The sequence below is a fragment of the Hyaena hyaena genome, unplaced genomic scaffold (genome assembly GCF_003009895.1).
Source record: "Hyaena hyaena isolate Hyena2069 unplaced genomic scaffold, ASM300989v1 scaffold_1007, whole genome shotgun sequence".
NCBI classification, from domain to species: Eukaryota; Metazoa; Chordata; class Mammalia; order Carnivora; family Hyaenidae; genus Hyaena; species Hyaena hyaena.
Window position 1 is genome coordinate 332,002 of NW_024081640.1, and position 24,091 is coordinate 356,092.

The 24,091-nt window shown below is 36.6% G+C and overlaps 1 protein-coding gene across 2 annotated transcripts in view; it reads right to left on the bottom strand.

Annotated features, from left to right (window-relative positions):
* Positions 1-9,765: 9,765 nt before the first annotated feature.
* PIK3C3 (phosphatidylinositol 3-kinase catalytic subunit type 3) overlaps positions 9,766-24,091 on the bottom strand; it is a 150,246-nt gene continuing 135,920 nt past the window's right edge. For both annotated transcript variants that reach the window (XM_039221755.1, XM_039221754.1), the window contains 2 exons: positions 19,069-19,194; positions 9,766-10,118 (listed from right to left, as the gene is read on the bottom strand). In XM_039221755.1, coding sequence (XP_039077686.1) covers positions 10,104-10,118; positions 19,069-19,194 — 141 coding nt within the window. In that variant the 3' untranslated portion in view covers positions 9,766-10,103. The remainder of the gene's footprint in view (positions 10,119-19,068; positions 19,195-24,091) is intronic.

Consider the following 24,091-nt stretch of genomic DNA (forward strand, 5'->3'; position numbering starts at 1 on the left):
TCTTTTCTTGGCTTAAGTATTATCTCCTCAGAGAATTCTTCTTTGGTGACTATATCTAAATTAGGTCTTCCTCCTATATCCTCTTTCATTGCACACAGTTGTTTCTTTCAAAATATTTATTCCATTTTATGGTTTATTAATTTAATTACTTATATTCTTGGTTATTGTCCGTCTCTCTCACTAAGTTGTAAGAGCCTCACAAGTAGGAACCAGGTGTGTTCTTTTCACCAGTTTATCTTCAGTACTAAGAACACGATAAGTACTGGTTAAATCACTGCTTGCATAAATATCCCTTTTTTAGTAGCCATTTTTGAAAAATTAATAATAGAGAACAGTTTCATAATGTATAGTATAGGCCAGGTACTGTTACACAAACCTTTACATAGAATAATTTATTTTAATATCACAATAATTTTATGAGCTAATCCTATTCTTATCCCATTTTTTTTAGAAAAGTCAATTTTGACACAGAGAAGATAAGCAACTTCCCCAATGTCACCCTGGCAAGACATGAGCACCTGGAACTGGAACCCAGGCACTTTAGCTGTGGCACCGACATTCATAACCATAGTGCTATGCTGATGTACAGCAGGAAGGCACAAGTCCTGTGGAAAAGGAGGGAGGGGGGCTTTTGGTTTGGTTCTGGGAGGTTGGCATCTTCTCCCTGACCCTGACTTTGTGCAGACTTTGGGAGAAAGGATGGAACAATTTGCATGATGATCCCAAAGGACTGTGAAGTAGAAAAAAAAGTACCTTGTTGCAACTCTGAAATTCTAAGATTAAGGGAGTATTATGGGATGGAAGTAGGTGCTGCCTAAAAGTCCGATGACAGAGAGGATAGCAAGGTCCTCAAAGTAAAATATGCTTGAGGGGGGATACAGAGGTGCCAATGCATAGGGAACATGTACCGCAATGTTCATAGCAGCACTTTCAACAATAGCCAAATCATGAAAAGAGCATAAGTGTCCATCAACTGACTAATGGATCAAGTAGATGTGGGTTATCTATAAAATGAAATACTACATGGGAAGAAGAAAGAATGAAATCCTGCCATTTGTAGCAACGTGGATGGAACTCCAGGGTGTTATACTAAGTGAAATAAGTCAGGCAGAGTAGGACAAATACCATATGTTTTCACTCATATGTGGAACAGGAGAAACTTAATAGAGGACCATGGGGAAGGGGAAGGGAAAAAAATAGTTAAGGAGAGGGAGGGAGGCAAACCATAAGAGATTCTTAAATACTGAGGATTGATGGGGATAGGGGAGAGGACAAAAGGGGTGATGGGCATGGTGGAGGAAACTTGTTGGGATGAACACTGGGTGTTCTATGGAAACCAACTTGACAATAAACTATAAAATAAAAAACTTAAGTTAAATTTTAAAAAAGGTAAGAGAATCAGTATTATAAAATATAAAAATATATGCTTGAGGGAGTCATAAGTCTAAGCTGATGACCTAGGATCAATGCATAATACAATGTGAGTGGCTAAAACAGTGAGCTCTGTCAGGAGAAGCCACTGGTCTTAGCAGAAAATGGCTGAGCCCAGGTGTACGTGAATTTAAGAGTTGCAGGTGAATCAAAACTACAATAAGCTGTCACTTCATACCTGTTGGATGGCTTTTATAAAAAAGACACAAGATGACAAATATTGGTGAGGATGTGGAGAAAAAGGAACCATGTTAGTGAGAATGTAAATCAGTTTAGCCATTATGGAAAACAGTATGATTGTTCCTCAAAAACTTAAAACTTGGATACTGTTTGATCCACTAATCCCATTTCTGAGTATGTCCAAAGGAACTGAAATGAGTATCTTGAAGGAATATCTGCACATCCATGTTCATCACAGCCGAGATATTGACAAAACATAGAAACACATTATTCACAATAGCCCAGATAGGGAAACCTAAGTGTCCGTCAAGTGATGAATGGATAGAAAACATACCCCTACAATGAAGTACTATTCAGCCTTAAAAAGAATGAAATCCTGTCATCTGTAACATCATGGATCAACCTGGAGGATATTATTCTAAGTGAGATAAGTCAAACAAAGAAGGATAACCATCACTTTTTTGTGGAATCTCAAAAAGAAAGAAGGAAGGAAAGAAGGAAAGAAAGAAAGAAAGAAAGAAAGAAAGAAAGAAAGAAAGAAAGAAAGAAAGAAAGAAAGGGGAAGAAAGAAAAAGAAAGAAAGAATTAAAAAAACAGTAGAATGGTGATTACCAGAGCCTTGGGTAAGGAACGAGTGGAAAGATGTTTAAAGGTACAAATTAATAACTGGTAGACAAATAAGTTCTGGACCTCTAATACACAACAGAGTGATTATAGTGAACAATACTGTATTATAAATTTCAAAGTTACTAAGAGACTAAATCGTAACTGTTCCCAGCACAAAAAGAATGATAGAGGAGTGGAAAATGTGTTAGCTAATGTTACTGTAGTAATCACACTGCAATATATAAATGTACCAAACCAACACATTGTATACCTTAAACTTAGAGTTCTATGTCACTTACATTTCAATTGAAAGATATTTTTTAAAAATGAGTTACAGATGAAAGCCACATAACAGGCACTGCTGTGCATGGTATGGGCCTTAACCTTAACTCTCCCATACACACACACACACATACACACACACACACACGCACACACACACACACACACACACGGCTCCCTGACATTTCAGGATGTACACAGGTTCTTGGCTGTTTGTGTGCTTAGAACACCACTATCTTCTTTTCTTTTTCCAAGTGAGTTCTGTTTCAAATGAAAAATGTGGCATCTTATAGCTGTCAGTGTCCCCACTTGTAGTCACAGATAGAACATAATTATCTTATTCTCTCCTTGAGCCTCACTGAATCCCCTTGTACTGTGGGCCTCCCAGACTTCTGTGCTCACCTGGCACCGTAAATGCTAATTTAGTAGCAAGGGCAAGGGATGGGGACTGATAGATACACATATTATGGGCATCTCCTTCGCTTCTGCACGTGTTCCACTGTCTCAACAGACTTCTGTTAAAAAGCAACAACTCAAAGATGAAAGTACTAAGGCTCTCAACACAGCAACAGCAGAGCATTAAACTAAGCTCAGGGCCCTTCTGAATGTGGTGTTTTGTGCAACTGCACACGTAGCAGCCCTCCCCCCCCCCCCCCCCCCCCCCCCCCCCCCCCCCCCCCTGTCATCAGCACATCACCACTGGCCTCTGTCGCCATGTGATTGGATGAGATGACTTCTGGAAATGCTAGCAGAAAGAACATAGGGTCCAAGCCACAAGCACTGTGGTGGCTCAACATTTAGAGGCTGATCAGAGGAGAAAGAGCCCACAAAGGAGTCTAAGAAAGAGCAGCCAGGAAGGTAAGGACGTGATATGAAGAAATGTCTGGACTTGATGCTGTTAATTGTATTTTCTGCCCTTTCATTCTGTGACAAACAGGATGGCAGTGATATCTGAGGGGCTCACTACTGAGTTTCTGGCATAACTACCTGGACCGTTGGGTGGGTATGGCAGAAGTGAGTCATTCAGTTGTGGTGGGCTGACATATAAATGCTCTCATAGGAAAGTACAGTAACATTTGAGAGCAAGTTCCAAGCAGTTTTCGGATTCAGAGAGGTGTTTGTTCTTAAGGGAATTTGAGTCAGGTGCCTGTACAAATGGACCAGACATTTGAGGGTTAATTCTACTGATTCAGTGGCGGCAAGGTATATGGGGGGGAGGGGGATTTCCCTAAGGAAACACCAAGCCCAAACCTCTACCTGGCAGTGTATGTAGCCACTGTAGCAGTAATCCTGGGAAAGGAATTAGAACCACTGGAGGTTTTACCATATATTTTGGGAAGAGAGACAAATTCCTCTCCTGAACCAAGAAAGAGTTCCAATAGTCCCAGAATACCGATTTGGCTTTGTCCTCTCATAAACCTAAGAAGCATCAATTTATAGAAAGGGCGCTACCAGTTCCAGTTCATCAGGTACCCAGGCTGCACATAAAAGAATTAAAGGGGTTACCTTTTTGAAGGGAGTGCAACACTCAAAGGGAAGTTATTCTCCTCCCCGTGGTGAAGGAAGTGGTGCTTCTCAGTTCAAGCCGAAGGAGAAAGGCCCCAAGAAAAGTGCTCCTAAGTTTGGAGGGGTCCGCTTATACCTGGGGCCTGGCCTCCTCTTTGATTTCTGCCTGGTACTTGATTTTCCAGTCTCTATCATTTCCTGAATTGAAGATTCCACATCTCAAATAATGTATAGCCTTAGATAAAGCATGATACTGTCCTTCAAGATTGAAGTCTCCTTAGCAAACAATTTATCTTGGTCGGGGCTGGGCCAGCAGTTCAGGACCGTGCGTCTGTGGGCGTCTGCGACCACGCGCCTGAGGCCTCTGACTCCTCCATGGCTTTGCGGGCTACTCCTGCTCCCTTGCAGCAGAGAGGGCGGCTCCACCCTTACCAGGCCAGGCAAGAACGCTGGAAATGTACATGGTGTCACTTTCGGTGACTCCGGAAAGACAGTTGGCAGAGGTGGCGTCTGCCAGGGGCTTGGAAACTGAGGAGAAGCCCAGGTAGGCACGTGGTAGAAGCGGTGGCCGGGGGAGGAGTGGCCCCGGAACCACCTGGTGCGGAGGAGGCGGAGACCTGGCCGGGAAGCCCGCCAGCTTCCCCGGCCACCTCAGGCGCCTTCTGCGAGCAAGCAAGAAAGCAAGCATTTCCTTCCTTAGACCTTGAGTTGCTTCGGATCTCTCTTCCCAACACTGGCTTTACTGAAGCACAATTCACCTAATGTAATTCCATGGCTTTTAGTAAATATGGAGTTGTGCAACCATCACCAAAATCCAGTTTCAGAACATTATCATTACATAAAGCTCCCTCTTTTTTTTTTTTTTTATGGTCCATTAGCCTTTTTACCCCCAGCACCTGGCAACCTCTGATCTGCTTTCTGCCTCTTAAGATTTTTTGTTTCTGGAAGCTTTGACTACGTGGTATTTTGTGTCTGGCTTCTTTCGCTTAATGTCATACTTCTGAGGTTCATGCATATTGTTGCAGTGTAAGCAGAGTTTTTGTTTATTGCTGAATAGTATCCCACTGTATGAATGTATCACGTTTTGTTTATAGACATTCACCAGTCGATGGACATTTGAGTGGTTCCACTTTTGGGGTTATTATGAATCATACTAGGAACATTTATGTACAAGTCTTTAGGTGGACATGTTTTCATCAAAGAGTGGTATTGCAGTTTGAAAGTTAAGTTTATGTCAAACATTTTTTATGCCAAACTCAGATATCTTTATTAGGTTTAAAAGAGAACTTTAGATCAAGAATCCAACTTTATGAAATTAAAGTTGGTGATGGAAGTTCTAATTATTATCTTTTAACTGAGAACCATTATTTTACTCTTTTTGGAAAACTGAGCTAGATAGACATTGTACTAAGTATTCAGTATTTGGTATAGTTAACTAACCGTGATTGTTTTCTTTGATGACTTGCAAAGGATCATGATTATGAACAAATCAGTCATTGTTCAGTGCTGTGTAAAGAAAATGAGGCTGAAGGTATAGAGACACTAGCATACACTCTGAGGCCTTTTTTAGTTCACTTTTCACTGAATTCCTAAACTAACTTGGTTTACTTGGTTTTTTCTTCTAAAAAGAGAAAACAACAGCAACAAAGATGATAGATAGATAGATAGATAGATAGATAGATAGATAGATAGATAGATATAGATAGATAATGAGTAGTACCTATACAGCACAAAAATAACCTTTGATGTTCACAGATTCATTCCGTTGATGATGGCCCATGGAAGTCCAGAGGTTGTGGAGACAGGTTGTACAAAGCTGATGTTAATGAGGGATCTGGGTATAAAGAATGACTTAAGGAGGTCTGGGTCTCTTGGGGTGACTAACATAAACAGAGATAAAGGGCATAATAATATGACTAGTCTTCATGGACTCAAGGCAGTTAGGATGGTGATGATCTACAGCTGAGAACTGAAGCTACAGCTGGCTAAATTCACGTTAAATTCTGTGGTTTATTTGAATACGGATTACTCTATTTTGAGCTTATTTATATCCATATCTCATTGTCTAGACTCCAGAATTTTAGAATGGCAATATTGGATGCTAAATTAATTTCTATTTTAGAAAAATCAGATATTTTATTTGAGGAGTTATCTGCTAAAATCAGACCGGTTAAGAACTAGGACTCTTCGGAGAAATGGTTGACTCCAGGGCTGAGGCAGAGAAAGAAGATGAGCCTGAAACATCTTGTACCAAAAAGTAAAAAAAAAGGGCCCCCAAAATATTGGTACTGTGTCAGGGGACACAGATACCAGTTTGAAAATAACTCAGTTCTGGGGTAATTGTACCATCAAAATAAATGGTAATAGGAATGCATTTCCTAATACAATAGGAACCCATATTAATATAAACAAATGAATGCATAATTAATGGAGAAGGGAATTCTAACTTGCAGTAGAACATGAAAAAGTGTAGAAGAATAATGAAATTCAAAACAATGATTTGGCTTTCACCATAGTAATAAATGATTAAGGCAAAAATCATCAATCCATGCTAAAACTGATGGGTAAAATGTGGTAAAGAACAGGATATTTACATGGTTTTAAAGTATCTCCTCATAAAACTTATGAATTGCTTAATATTTTATAAGTGTCAAATACAAATTAATTTCAGAATGAAGAAAGCTGGAAACCATCTTAACCAAGTAATAAAAGTTAGACCACCAGGAATAGGACAAACTGACATCTTGTGCCCTCTGGTAAGATGCCTTGAGAAGAAGGGCACTTGTGGGGATGAGCACTGGGTGTCATATGGAAACCAACTTGACAATGAACTATTTAAAAAAAGAGGGAGAGAGAGAACACAGCATTATTTAAGTATTCTTACAAAAAGTGAATCAACCTTGAGAAAAGTTAGACAAACCCAAAGTATCTAATTGCTTTGTACTTTTAAAAATATGTCAAGGTCAAGAAACACAAGAGAGGGATGAGGAATAACTTCAGGTGGAAGATCTGATGCAGTTCAGTTTCTCTAAGTGGACACAAATGGTGGGACATTCATGACCCTGAGGGTACATTCCACTTCTTTTTAAACTACTACTTTATTTAGATTCCTTTAGTTTTTACCTAATGTCCTTTTTCTTTTCCAGGATCCCACCCAGGTCGTATGCATTCTTTACGGTGAAGTTTATATCAAATTATTCATTTTGGCAAGTCAGTATATTTTTTGTATTTGATTATAGGTAGTCCATGTTGTTTCTGCAGTTTATTTATTTTTTTTATATATATCCTAAGTCTCAATCTGGTTTATCTATTTTTTAATTGCAATGTTAGGTCTATGTGGAAAGATATAAGGTATATCCTGATTGTAGGTTAACAGTTGCATGGTTAAGATTTATTTTACCTGTATGTTTTTACTGAATGGTTTATGCCAAGACAAGTATGAATGTGTGATATGAAGATACAACTCCATTTCTTAAAAATTTGAAATTTACTTCAATTTAATTTCTCAGGAAATTTTTAATTTTGTTTTACTACCTACTGCTGGCACCTTTGGTAATTCTGTTCATTACAATCAATCAACAAATCAATCAATCAACAAATAAACAAATAAATGGAATTTTGTTTTTGGGGGATCCAAATCTCAGGGACCACATACACATGCATGTACATATTAGAGGTCAGACTCACCACTGACTCAGTGACAAATAAAGGCCAGGAGGATTTGATGGTCAAGACTGTGGTTACTAGAATCTGACTTACTCAACTTCAAATGCCAGTTTTGCTTTCACTTGCAACCTAACGGGCAGATGATTCAACAGTTTTAAAATTCTGGAAAATGGGGACACAAGTCTGCCTCATAGGACATTATACAGAATAATGAGATAAAGTATATGAAGCAATTAGCAGAGGAATTTTTTTTTCCCTACTTTCGTAGCCCCACTCTCAGTGGCTGCCACCAACATTTTCTTTCCCCAATGCAGAAATCTCAGAGTACTTATAGTGTATGACCATGGTACCCACACTCTTGAATCAAAGCACTGTGTCCACAAAAACACATTTCTCTAACTCAAAACGAGTACTGACAGAAAGTGGAAGGCAATGACAATGAGAAACAGACTATACTGTAAAGAAGGCTCTGAACAAAAAAATAATGGAGGTCAGGGAAAACAGAAGGAACAAAGAGGTTGTTTGAAGCAACAGAAATTAAGACTGACAAATAACTTTTCTTTCTGATGTAGGCTCACCACCCACAGACAAAATACTCTCAGCAAAACCATGGCCACTGTCTACCCTCAAAGATGCTATTTCTTCACTCAGTACCCATCTTCCTTCTTAGAAAGTTTTATCTCCCTTATAATTCTTACCAAGTTTGCACTGAATACATGGTCATTCATGATCAGCTCTCCATACCAGTTGTCAGTGTTGGCTGTTATAGAATTTCCTATTAGTCCAAAAATAATTCATGGAGCCCTACTATCAACATACTACTACCTATGCTAAGCACAGTGGAGTTCATAAAGATGAGTAAGATGGAGAGTTTTTGCCTTACACTTAATTCAAACTAATCAACAAATGAAGGCTCAAGGGTCAAATCTGGCCAAGCCCATTTGTTACATGTTGTCTATGGCGGCTGTTTTCCGCTAATAGCAGAGTTGAGTTGTTATAACAAAGATCATATGCTTTCAAAGCTTAACATAGTTACCGCCCTGGCCTTTTACATAAAATGTTTCCCAAACCTCTGAAATGGAAGATGCAAGTATAACAAAAATACCCACCTTTACTAAATGCCAATTAAAAAGCTACAAATAAAGGTGCCTCTAGGACGTCTCCCAATTATGTGCTTGCTGTCCAGCTGATAAGCTCACTCTAAAAGGGCAAGCTAACAGATAATGACCATGTGGTGACAAACAGATTGTAATTAACTGTACTTTCTGAAACTGTGCCTCAATTTAACCCTCTATTCTTTCTGTCATCTGATATTTAATATTTATTCAAATATTATTTACTCAATGAAAGAATGAGACATTGCTTTTCTTCCAAAACAAGTCACATGTGACCATGCAACACATTAATTTGTAAAGGTTATTGCTTTGTTCCTCCTCTATTTTCATATGTGCCATTTTCCCAAAGTTCCACAAGGCAAAAAATCGATTAGCAGGACTTTTAGTCTTAAAAGACAAACAATTACTAGAAATAATAATCAGTAATGATTATTAAAGACAAACAATAATCAGAAAAGATATAGTACATTAACAAGTCTAAGAGAGCTATTTCAAAAAGCCTTTGAAAAGAAAGTTTGCATCAAAAAAGTATTTATTGCAGAAAGACAATTTATGCTTGCATGTGTATGTAAAAAATATCTTGGGCTCAATACTAAAAGTGGTGTCATTGTTATCTTTTGGCCGGTGACTCACGTTAATATATCTGCATGTCCTGATTCATGGACTTACAACCCAGAACTCTGAACTAACCGTAGTTTACAAAAAAGATCTATATTTAAAAATGAGAGTACATGACTGTCTTATTTGAAGTATATGCAATTGTTGAACTTTTGTAAAAGAATGAGCCACAATATGTAAAGCTTTAGGTACTGTAGATTAGGGAAAAAAAACATGAGCAGGGGAGAAAAGGGGGAGGGGAGAGAGGGAGAAGGGAGAGAGAACAAAAAAGTCTTCTTAAGTAAGACAATCCAAGTTCATAACTGCTGTCTTGGTGTAAAGAAAGGATTTTTTTTTTCTTTAAAAAAAGGACAATCCAAACTCAAGAGACTAAAATGTTTTACTATTTCAACATAAAATTCTTCTAGAACTCTCAATATATACATGATCCTGGAATAAATTTTTCACTTCTTAGCTTATTAACAATGTGTACATTTGAAAATAAATATATACAATATTTCAAAACAAATTCTTCAAGACAATTTTTAGGCAGAGACATCCAAGGAAACTGAATTCTGGCACCATATAATATTTAGGATATATAGTATCTTGAAGATTAAGTGTTCTCTTCCTTGTTACTCCGAAGTCTTCTTTATACAGAGGTTGCTTCTAAAGTCATTCTCTTACAGAGCCAAACATTTTAAGGTGCCAAACCCAGTTTCATTTTCTCCAGTACTATGAAAATTAAAAACAGATAAACAAGTAGTAAGTAATTAACCTCAATGTTTACAAAGAAAGACAAACAACAGAGTCCACAGTTTAAAAAAAAAAAAAATGCTTAGTTTTGTCATAACATTTTTAGAGACTGTGAAAACCTGCTTCTTATTCCACAGAGTGCAACCATTTCATTCCAGAACTGATCTGGAATCAAATCAAAGAAAGCAGTCCTGAAAGAACAAGGAAACCCAGTCAAGAGTTATTTGGGGGCCAACATACGAACAGTGTTTGAAATTAAGATATCAAGTAGAAATAAAAGGAAACAATGCTTTCATCACCTATTTTTGCTAGGTATCCTCACAGCTACCTCAGATATGGCTGATAAAGAGATCTGTGACACTGCTCCTCTTCTCATTCTCTCTCTAAATTAGCATTCAGTGAAATTGAGAGAATGCTACACATTACTTTGAGAACTATTAAGTAGAAATAATCTGCAACAGTTAATGGTTGTCTTTAACATGTACAGATACTGCTAACTACCACTTTCTAAGCACACATACCTCTCACTGTTTGGGCAAACATACACTCAGTCATCCATAACTCATGTGTCATCTTATTCAGTAAAATGGATGTCGGCATTAACTTGCAGGAAATAAGAATGCTGTACGTGTGCAACAAAAATCTTGTTTCCATGAACGTCACCTCATTATTACTCTGAGAAAAACAGGGGGGAAAACCTCACTGACAAATATTTGTGGATGTGGATGTGTATTCACATATATGTGTAAAAATGTGAAAGATGCTGACTGCTTTTAATTTGATACAATTTAGGGTGGCAATTCTAGCAAGAATATGGTAAGGTTCAGCATTAATGCTGGTAAGAAGAATGTAGTTTCTGATTTAAGAAGCTGTATAGAGGCACCTGGATGGCTCAGCTGGTTAGGCATCCAACTCTTAATCTCAGCTCAGGTCTTGATCTCAGGGTTGTGAGTTCAAGCCCCACGCTGGGCTCCACGCTGGCATGGAGCCTAGTTAGAAAAAAAAAAAAGCTGTTTGAATATTTTCAAGAAGAAAATATCAGAGAAAATACACTTCTCAAATGGTCCTGGGCACTTATATAAAATCACATACTTTTATTTGGTGCCTACCATGTGCCAGGAATGCCTCAGGTTCTGTGAGAGTCCCCAAGTTACTTAAGACAAAAAAAAGCCTGAAGACAAAATGCTCATATAGAGTGTCACCACTCATACACATAAACAAGCATAGCCCCAAAGCTGGCGAATGGTTGGGGAACTCATTCCAGACAAAGAGCAAAGGGGTAGTGCTTGTGACTGTTTGAGGGGAAATCCTGGGCATGGGGAATTGTTGTGGGGGTAAACCATTGGAGTACAAAAAGGGTTCTTTTTGAAGGCTGGTAGAAGATGATTAAAGCTGAAAATGAAGGTTAGAGCCAAATTATGAAGGGTCCTCACAGACCTGTTAGAAGTCTAAACATCCTGGAAATGATAAAAAGCCACACAAGTGTATATATGTGTTTGTACATGTGAGAAAAACACTGCTACTGAACAGACGGTCTCTAATATATCTCCTAATATATATATATATCTCCTAAGTACTTCAAAGTGTCTCTGTGAGAAAAAAAAAATTAGTAATACTACGTAACAGAGTCAGTCCCAAAATATTCAATGCCCTGCACATTTGATGAATTTATATGGAATAGTTTAATGTAACAGAAGGGCAGGAAAACAAGAGCATGACAGCTAACTTTCCTAAAAGCAGTTAATGAAGCTAACAGACAAATTTCACCATGGATGACACTCAAGTGTTTAAAAACTTTCCCCAGAGAAGCAAAGAAATTAAATTTCTACAGATAAAAAATAAACTGCAGGGCATTTTAGTTGAAAATTCTGGGGCATTTTGCTGACTGTTGCTATTACAGTAATTAACTAATCTTAGGACTTTAAAACATTTGGAATGTAGCAAGCTCCTTCCTCTATTAGGTTTTTAAATATCATGGGTTTTGATGGCTCTTCGTGCAGCAATGCTGACAGCAGCACAACATGAGAGCACGTGTGGGTCAATAAAATTCAAGACGGGTTTATGACCAATGTGCAGAATAAATGTTATCCCACATTTTATCATATTTATCTGGGAGTAACTGCTCCCAACGACACCTTTTTATACCATCCCCATTGGCTGTCTGCACAGCTGACTTTTTTCTTTTGAGGGGCAGATGAAAGATCAAAGTTAAAAGATCTTTTTTTAATATAATTTACAGGTGTTATTTTTTAAAGCTCGCTATTCACAACAAAATCCATCTCTAATAAATTAAAGCTTTAATGTATATCAAGAAAAACATGAGTTAGAAACTATTGTCTATTTCTACAACTTTGGGTCTGGGATTGAATCTGGACCTTTGTCCCCTATTAACCATGAGACCTGGAGTATGTTATTTAACCTCAGCCTCAGCTTTCTCATCTATGAAACAGGCCTGGTGATACACCCACTTCACAGGTGTGAGGATTAACCAAGGCAATGCAGAAAAAGCTCTTTACATAATTCTTGGTACATCCAAGTGTTCAATAGGCTGTAATTATCACTATTATTGTTGTTTCTTTGTTGTTAATTCTTATTCTTCCCAGGTTAATTCAAATGAATTAGGAATAGATCTGGGGCACAAAATGATACCAAATAGTTTTGTATGATATACTGGCATTATGATATTCATCTAAGCCTCATGGAATCAACTGACTCTTTAGAAAATTACTTATTTTAAAAAAAAAGTTTGTTTTTTGAGAAAAATTTCTCTTTGGCTAAAGAATTCAATACTTTTTATTTTGTTCAATAAAATATTTTATACTGCTGTCCTTTACTCCAAATGGTAAAATACGGTCCATATAGCATAAACTCGGAAATGATGCTCTCTTGTTCTCTCCGAGGGCATCTTCTGCATCTACGTGCTCTCACAGGAGAGGAGAAGGTAGAGCAGCCACAGTGTGAACATCCTACACTGCATCTGGGTGCTAAGGTCAGTACATAAAATAGCAACACAAATCAACAACAATTACTCAAGAAAAGCCCTTCACAGGGAAACACAATACAGATAGTTATCTCCCCCCAAAAGTCTACATCAGAAAGCTTTTCCCTTAATACTGATACAAAACAACTTGTTTCTTTGAGCAGCAGATGGGGCAGATGGAAGGTCTGCACCCAGACCATGTTGTACAAAACGTGAGAATCTTCAATACTGGAATCGCACGCAGCATGCTCATGGAAGACACTGGGATCCAAACCAGCCCGGAAGGAGCTCCGCTCACATTTATTAGAGGACGTATGCTCTTCAGGGAATACATCGGGCAGAATAACCACATCATTTTTCTCCTTTCACTTTTTTTTTCTTTTTCCAATCCCCACAAGTATATACATAGTTGAATTTTCTTCAGTTAAAGGCACATAACTTGAAGTGTTAAGTTGATGTGCCTCTCTACTTGGACCTGTGCTTTTCCCCTTGAACAGCACAGGGGGCTAAGTAACGATTCTTGCCAAATGTACAGCAGTAATGTGTTCTCAGTATCTTGAGCTGGAATTTAGGTAAACTTTATTTTTAAAATATTTTTAATGTGTTTTTTTTTTGAGAGAGAGAGAGAGAGAAATAGTAGGGGAGAGGCAGAGAGAGAGGGAGACACAGAATCTGAAGCAGGCTCTAGGCTCTGTACTGTCAGCACAAGTCTGAGACGTGGGGTTTGAACCCACAAGTCTGAGATCATGGCCTGGGTGAGGTTGGACACCCAACCGAGCCACCCAGGTGCCCCTGGGTAAACTTTCTGAACCCAATCTGTTGCTGTTTTACTCTCAGTCTGCAAAAAATACATCTCTAGCCCACATCTACCAAGATTCAATTAATTAGATTATTAACAATATATATTAAGATGAATGGAAACCATATACACTCTCCAGCCTTCTATTGTCAATCACTGAAGAAAGAGACAGAAGAAAGCAGAAACTGGGAAGAAATGGGTTGTACTGTAAAAGATCAGCATCCAAAGGCCTCATTTTAGTGCACTAAGTGCCCCAAACTAAGTGACCTCTACTTTCTGTGCAGATAAGACTAGAAAGCCTTTTAAAGACCGTTTCAGTGGAGACAAGAGTTCTGATGATGCAATTTCAAAGACAATGACCTAAATAAGTGTTTTTCAGTGGAAAATTTGTATCACTAATAGGTGGGTGTTGCTAGGCAACATATATTGCAGTGTTTAATCTCTACCCTTTCCAGGGAATGGTATGATGAAAGAAAATAAGGCTTTTTAGCATTATTTCAGCAACATAATAGTTTTATGTGGCCATTTTGTGGCCTTATAGACTATAATTTCTTTTATGCTGAAAAACCATAATTTTTGTTAACATGTATAAATCAATTTACCTTCATTTTTAGAAAACTGTCCTACAATCCACAGTGATTAATAGGAATGCACTAAAATTAGCCTAACTCATTTAGCAGTATTCATTCTTATGATAAATGTTTTGAGTGACCAGAAGAAACAGATGTTGGTCATCCGGATTTGCATGTGCAAATAATTTATTAGTATCACTACCTAAAATAATATATAGTTACTATTTAGAAATTATACAACATTTAGAAATGTGAGTTTCAAAGGGAAAATAAACTTCAGAGATTAGTTTAGAAATAGCTATGCTTCTGTCATTTCATAATTTGAAGACTATGTAAAGTTAAAACTTTACTCAGTATCTCTTGTAACCCTCAATGCCTAAACAAATTCCAATGAAATTAAACATCCTTAGTTTATTCTTATTCTGATTACTGCTTTAGTTGCACTAGAGTACAGGCACAGGTGATGAATACATTTAAGGAAACCTAAGATAACATAAGCGTTTCCAAGTTCATCTCTTAGGATGAAGAAAAGGGGATATTCTGGTAAAGAACTGAATTTGATAAGCTAGGACACTTCTTATGTGGCTCAGCCTTCTCATTTATAAAAGAGAATGTTAAAACTCACTTTTGTGGTTATAGTAAGGATTATATAATATTAAAAAATAGTTAAGTAAAATATGAAATACCAAGTTAAAATAAATAAAGTATGGCTATTGTAGCTCCAGACACTGTTATCTGTCATTATAAACAGCTGAGGGATATGATCTAAAAAATTTTGTCTACATAAATAAATATTCATGCTGCATTAAACCTCCACTTTTACCTGTCTCGGATGATGCTAGTGGTATTAAGTTGCTGGAATCATCCAGATATTTGTTCTTATTAATATTCATGTTTACTACAGCCTTAATTTTAGATAATAATAACACTATTTTGTTATCAAGAATCTATTCTAGTCCAAGAGAGTTTATAACAACGAAGGCCAGAGTGAGATAAAATAACTATTTATCCAGGATTTCTAATAGAAACCTAAAAAGACTTAATATTTCTTTCCAAGAAATATAATCATCCATTAGTTCATACTTATAAAATGATCTTTCCCATATTTAAGAGTATATCCATCTCTATTACTCATTTATCACCCATATTCATATTTTCTCTGTGAACAGAAAAGATATGTACATTAACTCTTAGTTCTGAGCAACCTTCATAATTTAACCATCAGTGCTGGGATGGGGGGGTTCATTTACTTTTAATTTTTGTAGTAGTCAGTATAAGCTTTATATATGGAAAGCAAATGACCTCTGTGTGTCTCTGATTATAGATTAACTTTATATTAGTTTTTACCTCAATACCAATCACACTATAGATATGGAAACTGAGGCCTAGAGATGCTGGTAAATGAAGGTCCCTCTATTACTACCTCCCCCAAATAATAACGTGGTCCCTTTTTTATCTACCCTTTTTTCTCCTCTACTTTTAATACCAATATTAAGAAAAACAGTCCTTCTATTCTCAGATGCAGTGAGCAATGTAAAACAGGCATCTTATGTAAATTGACAACACAATTTCAAAACTAAAATAAAGTATGCCCCAAGTTCATTTGCAGAACTTGAAGGCTCAAACTTCAACCTGCAGTGTGTTAGATGAGTTAAGCTTTCAAAGATGTCACACTTAACCCCTCTCCTCCCAAGAGTACACTCTATCTCTTGTCCCTGAGAACAGGGGCTGGCCTTGAGACTTTCGCCATGCAGTAGAACAAGAGACTCGGCTAGAGTCCTGAGTGGTGAGAGAAGTGGAGAGGCTGTAGGGTGTGAAAGCTTTTGGGCCCTTCAGACAAACTCAATCAATGGCTGAAATGAGCCGAATAGTGAGCCCATTTGACATAACTGGAAACCAAAGAACCATGTGGCTGGGCTCTGGCTGAAATCCTAACTAGAGGATCATAACAAATAATATATAATTACTGTTTTTTAAGCTAGGAAGTTCAGGTTTATTACATAGCTACAGATAATCTGAAATGAGGTGTTAGGCAGCTACATTATTTTCAAGTATGGAGTTTTAGCTCCATTCTATATGGTAAATAAATGTCCAGGAAAATAAAAGAGAAAAATGAGAAATTTCAAGTATGCAAGAAGGAAAACTCATGAAGGACAGAAATTTGTACAGTTGTAGATAAGGACAGAGTAAAATGAAATAGAAATAACCAACTCTAAAGGAAATGCAAAGACACAGAAGTTAAAAGTTTCTAACCTCAAGCATGGTACAACTATTTTGATTTTTTTTTTAAAGTGTACATAGAAAAAGGGAGAGAGGTGACGGAATGGCTCAGTTGGTTAAGTATTCGACTTTGGCTCAGGTCATGATCTCACAGTTCATGAATTCAAGCCCTGTGTCAGGCAATGCACTGACAGCTTGGAACCTGGAGCCTGCTTTGGAATCTGTAACTACTCTCTCTGCCCCTCCCCCACTCGTTCTCTCTCTCTCTCTCAAAAATAAGATAAAAATAGGGGCACGTGGGTGGCTTGGTCAGTTAAGCGTCCTTGATCTAATGGCCTATGAGTTCAAGCCCCACATTGGGCTCTGTGCTGACAGCTCAGAGCCTGGAGCCTGCTTTGGATTCTGTGTCTCTCTCCCACCCCCCTCCTCCACTCACACTCTGTTTCTGAAAATTTTTTAAAAATGTATAAATAACTTAAAAAAATAAGAATAAAAAACATTAAAACAGGGAAAGAAAAAGGGAGAGAAAATAACAGGATTGTGTGGGCTGTGCCAGAGAAAATTTCATTAACACATAACATAACATAGTGGTGAGCAAAATACTGACAAGAGAAATGGTTTCAAAATATTAGATATGGAAGTCAAATGATGTGGGCTCGAGTTCTGGTTGTCCCTCCTTGTTAGCCACATGAAGCTGGCTAAGTCATTAAACTATTCTGGGCTTCTATCCTGTTCTATTGCTTCTGCTGCTCTAAAACAGTCTGCTGTGCTATGTGTAGACTCGGATTAACCATTACCTAGACAAGTCACTTATGTACTATCTGAATCACAGTTTATTTGCTTGAGAAGTGACTGGTTAGGATTAATAACCTGTGACACAGGTTGGTTCTTATAAAAAATATTACCCAAACTGGTGCTCTGGAAGAAGAAACTTTTTGTTAAGCCAGAAAGAGTATAAGCTGACATTTACAAGAAGAAGCTCCTTTTTGTCCACTGGATATTTTTTAATATTGTGCTAATAGGTGAGTAACAGATATAGCCCTGACTTCAAGAAGTTTGTATTTTAGGAGTTATAAAACAAGTATCCACATATCTATAATAGAAAGCAAAATATAAATGCAACTCAATAAACTTAAAAAGTACTATAAATAGCCAGAGGAAGATCAATCAAAGTGGCATTAAGAATAGATCTTGGGGGACAGGATGGATTTGGTAAGCAGAAGTTTACTCAAGATTCATTATTAAGAAGATGTATGGATGGATGTTCTGTGCTGACAAAATGGCAGCTGCAAAGTAATCACAGAGACAGAAGAAACCAAAATATTCAGAAACAGTATTAGGGAAACATCTTGGAAAGCAGCTTGGAATACAATATCCTAGGAAGGCCTTGAGCTGCCAGAGATTGGTCTTCATTGTTAGGCAGTGGGGAAACACTGCACATTTACATTAAAAAGGGGGATGGGAGGACAAAGCAAAACATTATTTTGTGAAAATATATATGATATTTAGAAGAATAAAAAATGCTTAGAGAAAAAAAGGTTAAAACAGAGAGAAGAGTTACGAAGGGTTTTAGTTATCAAGTATTATAAAGAGCAAAAATGGATTAAAATGTTAGGAGTCCAAAAACGACAGAAAATGGTAACTGAATAAATAGTTAAACTGGCAAGGCTTGGTGACACAGTGGTACTGGGTGAGGGAGAAGTCAGGCTTTGAGCTTGGGAGCGTAGTAAAATTACCAACAGAATATGCAAAATCAGGAAGGGGTGCACAAGGAGAAGAATGTGAAGGTGAGGGCAGGGGGAAAGAGGCCTCATTTTTCTGTTTGCTCAGTATTTTCATAATCATCCTTCATTGTGAAATTCAAAATGAAACCAGGCTTTAAACTTGAGGTTTAGTATCATAGGCTAGTGTGAAAAGGTCTCCATCCCTCAGACATTTGTATGCAAGCTTCTGCTAACAGTAAGGCTACCAACAGACCATTTCAGTGTGTGGTGCACACTGGTTTTCTCAGCTTCAAAACTCCTTTCCCAACGCTTTATCATTTGTCAAAACCCAACATGTGTTTAAGTCTCACTTGCCAAGACCACCGTTAGACCCATGATCATTCTCAAGAAAGGCTTGCAATCACCACTGACTACAAGGACAAATACACCTGTGCTGATACTCCACAATTTAGTTGACGACTAAGAAAATTTCAGTGGGCTGCTTTAGAATTAATGTATGCAGCACATTCACAACAGCTGGCTGGTGAGATGGCAAAAGGGCCTGACAAAGAGCAGGAGAAAAGTACGGCTCTCTGAGGACTCTGGGGTAGGACATGGAGAGGCAGAGATAAAGTACACTGCATTGTGAATTTACCTGGGCAAACTTGTGAATCTGTTCTACCACTGCAGCAAAGAGAGCATGGACACTTTCATCAATCAGACTCTGCATGTAATGCACGGCCTCTTCATCGGACAGGTCTAGTCGGAATTTATCCTGAACCTACAAGAAATGAAGGAAAAAGAAAAAAAAAGGACATACTTTGAAGAGACAGAATGAAACAGATACAGATGTATGTTATTACAATATACTGTGACCTATTTCCATGACAAAGAAGTGTTTCACAACTTAGAAGTTCTGAAGTTATTATTCTTCTGAGTATCAAAGTTTACTGTTTTTGCTATATGCTCTGTATCACCCTATCCTTGTTAGCTGTTAGGTATTTTTAAAGAAAAATAAATAAATATTAAACATGATTCTTAGGCCCTGCAAATTAAAAAAAAATATTTTTAACTCAAAAGTATGCTTCATTTTTCATATTTCCAAGCTAGAACTACTGTGTAAGATTTAAAATGTTACATATTTATTAATTAATAATCTTCTTCACTTTACCCCTGTTGTTCATTATTAAATAGATATATCAAGGTGAGATAATAATGATATTCTCCTCCACTGTTTCACTGCCTATACAAGAACAGAAACTATGTTAGTCACTGGCAAAACTAACTGAGGTAAATCTTCCAGAAATGTCTCCCTTTCTTTAGCAATTCCTTATATTTTTGCAAAGAACTACTTTAATTGGTCTGTAATATCCAAAGACAGAGAAACTTTTCTGTACTTCATATTTATAGTTATAGTTGATTCCCAATAGCAAGAAGTACAAGAAAAATTAGTAGAGACATATATGAGAATGGTTCCTAAAAAAAAAAAAAAAAAAAAAAAGGCCAAATATTATTGATGACCACTTTGTATAAAACACTTTACATGCAGTATTTCATCTGACTCTGAGATAGCAATGAAGCAGAATAGTATTTCCATCTAAAAGATGAAGAAACTGAGGCACAGTGAATTTATGAAGCCAACCCACAGACCCTTAACTGATGGCAAGGGTCTCATGCTTGCAGATAATCTCATACCACTGCATATAAGCACTAGACTCTACTTCTTTCTCCTCTTATAAATGACCCAAACATACTTTTGAAAAAGCAGGGAAGGAGAAAATGATGTTTCCAAGCAAATAAAAAGTGGTCACAATTAGTATTTAGTTTTAAGTATAGAATTTAACTACTAGAAAAATGAAGAAGGACACAGTACAACAACCATGGCCATGGTTCGGTGCTCATCTCTTCACTAGATTGGAGGTATATCAAATGGCCCAACAGCTCTGAAGCTTCAGGCTGGGGAAGTAAAAGAGAGGTGGACATAAAGAGTGAAGAACAATTCAATGGAGGGACATCTAAAGGTCTATTTTTTAATGTTTTTAAATGTTTATTTTTGAGAGAGAGGGAGCGTGAGCAGGATAGGGGCAGAGAGAGAGGGAGATACAGAATCCGAAGAAGGCTCCAGGCTCTGTGTTGTCAGCAGAACCCAACGCAGGGCTCAAACTCATGAGCTGTGAGATCATGACCTGATCTGAAGTAGGATGCTCAACCAACTGAGCCATCCAGGAGCCTCTGAAGGTCTATCTTGAATGAACTAGCTCTCTCATTTCTTAATGCCATTTAATGGCCTATCTGTTCCTTGATTTTAATCCTTTATTTTCCTTGACTTAGAAAGATGTCTGACAGGTCTGTAACTATTTTTAAGGACATCAAAAAGCTATAGGGCAAAAGAATCAGAACTTTAGTCAATTGATCAAAATTTACACAGTTGTATATGTGCTTGCAATACAAACAGAATATATATATTTGGCATAAAAAGATGTTATTTATCAAATATGAAAAAATAATCTTTTATAACAAAGAAGCTAAGGTTAACGGCATATAAATGGTTGATCTGGTATTAATGTATACTGACTAGCTTACCTGGTACTGTCCCCTAGGTCCTTAAGATTCTAATCATTTTCTTCAAGCTACATTCTCTTTGCTCTTCATATTACACGTTTAAGCTCTATTTATGTGTGTGCATGCACACAAACATGCACACACACAGTCTCTATCATTCCAATTAGTACTAAATATTAAGTTTTATCTTCAATAGCATTTTGATGTACACTCTTCTTGCATCCACATTCTCAGGGTTATAGAGCTATTCCCCACACAAAACACATTTCTAAACTAAATTATATTGTCTTTCTGGGCACCTGGGTGGCTCAATTGGTTAAGCATTCGGCTTCAGCTCAGGTCAAGATCTCACAGTTCGTGGGTTCGAGCCCCACATCAGGCTCTGTGCTGACAGCTCAGAGCCTGGAGCCTGCTTCAGATTCTGTGTCTCTCTCTCTCTCTCTCTCTGCTCCTCCTCCACTTATACTCTCTATCTTATAAAATAAACATTAAGAAAAAAATTAAATTGTATTCTTTCATAAGGAGCACAGTGATTTTCATTTATAGCTAAACTTTACCTTTGTCTCTGAAAGCTCAAAACACATCATCGCAAAACTAATTTAGAATTTGTTAATAAAGACTTTTGCTTAAAACAATTTAGTGTTTAGCATCTCTGAAGTAAGAGTAAGTCATTAAAATAATAAAGGCAGAAACTCCCTATTAATTTTTTTACTCAAATTATTAGAATAAAAAAGTTTCCTTGTAATAATAATTCAATCACAAAAGTGATTACAACAAAGGAACAACTTTCATTTATCAGGGTAAAAGGAAGAGTTTTAATCTAAACATTATTTCCTTGCTGAGTTCATTTGATTATCTGAGCTGCATTAGAATAAACAAAAATCCCTTACCTGAATAAAAACCAGAATTAAAAACAAAGGGTAATTAAAAAGAAAACTGATAAAAACTGAACCCCCATCCAACTAGTGCTAAAAGAGAATCAATGCTATAATTGTTTATAACAGGACACATGACTGCTAAAGAAAAATGAAACCTACATTACCAAAACTCCCTGAGAGTGGATACTATAGCTTGAATGCTTTAATAAACACATCTTGTAGGCACCAAAGTAATTTCATTTTAGAGGTATTTGAAACAAATCTTCAATTTGTAGATCTTATACACATATATATAATAAATATGTATATATACAAATATGTACACCTACAAATATATATATACATGTACTTTTTTTGTTTTACAGATTACTCAAAAATCAATTTAGAGAAAAAAACACATCCATTTATTCTTCAACACAAACAGCATTATATTGTTAAATTCCTTTGAATAAACTTATACCACAATTTAAAAGATTTCCTTATTACTAATTTGAAGAAAAACACAAATGAAAAAGCACTGTTAAGTGGTGATGTTTATCCACTAAACTATTCTTTTTCTCTTTCCTTTTTTATTTCCTAAATAGAGACTCACCTGTATCAAAAAGCGAAGAAAATTCAAAACTCCCTGAAGATAGGCAATTGTCATTTTTCAACACACTCTCCCTGGTAACAAAGTTAATGATTTGCTAGGAAATACAAGTTTTTTTCCTTTTTTTTTTTTAATTGAAGTACAGTCAACATACAATGTTACATCAGTTTCTGAATACACAGGTCTTTTATCTCAAATATTTTAACTTCCTTTTATTTACTAGGACAATCTAGTCAGACAGAGATGACCTAAGAAGTTTTATTTACATAACACAGGTTCATAAAATATCTCCTTTTAATTTATTCAGAAAGAGCTGATGACACATCCTAATTGGTGAGGCCTTTCCTGGCCACAAGTTCTAAAATTTTCAAAATCAATACCAACTCAACATTTCATTTTCCCCTCATTTTTATTTTTTCTCTAAACACTAATCACTATTAATATGTAATGTATTTTAACTTACTTTATCCTGTTTCTTTTCTGTTTCCCTTATTAGAAAGTAAGATCCTCACTGAAGGTAAGAAATTTTGTTTTGTTCATTATTACTATAACTCAAACAATTAAGATAGTGTTTGAGACATAGTGAATATAAATAGCTCAATAAATACTGTTGAATGAATGAATGAAGTAAAAAAATATTCATGAGAAGGATATAGGTAAATGTATGAGAATAATTATCCTTAGGCTAAAGGAAGGCATGTAGGGTGCAGTTCAACACTAATGACTGTTTTGACCCATTAATAAAAGAGGACTTAAAGCAAATAGGGAAAAATTTTTAAAATACAGATGGTGATTACTGGGTGTTTCTTACATGAGCACCTGTATTCTTTATGATTTAAGTATTTCATATAAAATTTATCAAAAGAGAAAACTAGTATGATGTTTGCTCATTTTTGAAAATTAGTCTATCCATTATATTTTAGTTATCCTAACACTATAACACTTTGCTTTTATCAATATGCATTATTTTAATTAGACCACTTGGATAGCTTTGTTCCAAATTATTAAAAGGATTAAAGCACTTCTGTGCAAGCTTCCCACAGCATATAGCAAAGAATGGCACACTTACCTACTATTACCAGATGATTAATGTCTATGATTGATGACAATGTGTTTTAAACATTGTGATTCCATCTCACATTTTTTGGGCAATTGGGTTTTATAAGAAATGAACAAATCTGATCAACAAAAATATTATGTATTCCACCCATAAGTATTCAATTTCCAATATTAAAACATATGGATATATACTAAATTAAGTTACAGAGACAGGAAAATATTGTTGCACTTTGTTAGGATTATTCAAATAATTTTAATAATCTCTCTCTCTGTCTCAAATGTGCTACACTTTATTTCCTTAGTTGGCATCCATTCATGAGGCCAACACAAAAACATCCCAAGTGATAAGACTTTGAAGTAATGTTAGCAATTGTTATTTCAACAAGGTATAAAAATCTATACTTTTTTAAAATGTTTATTTATTTTTGAGAGAGAGAAGGATAGCATAAGCTGGGAAGGGGCAGAGAGAGTAGGGCAAATCCATGTTGAAAAACTAATGCCCAATGTGAAGATATTAGCATAGAGCTTTTGGGAAGCGCTTAAGGTCAAGAGAGTGAGACCCTCATGAATGGGATTAGTGCTCTTATAAA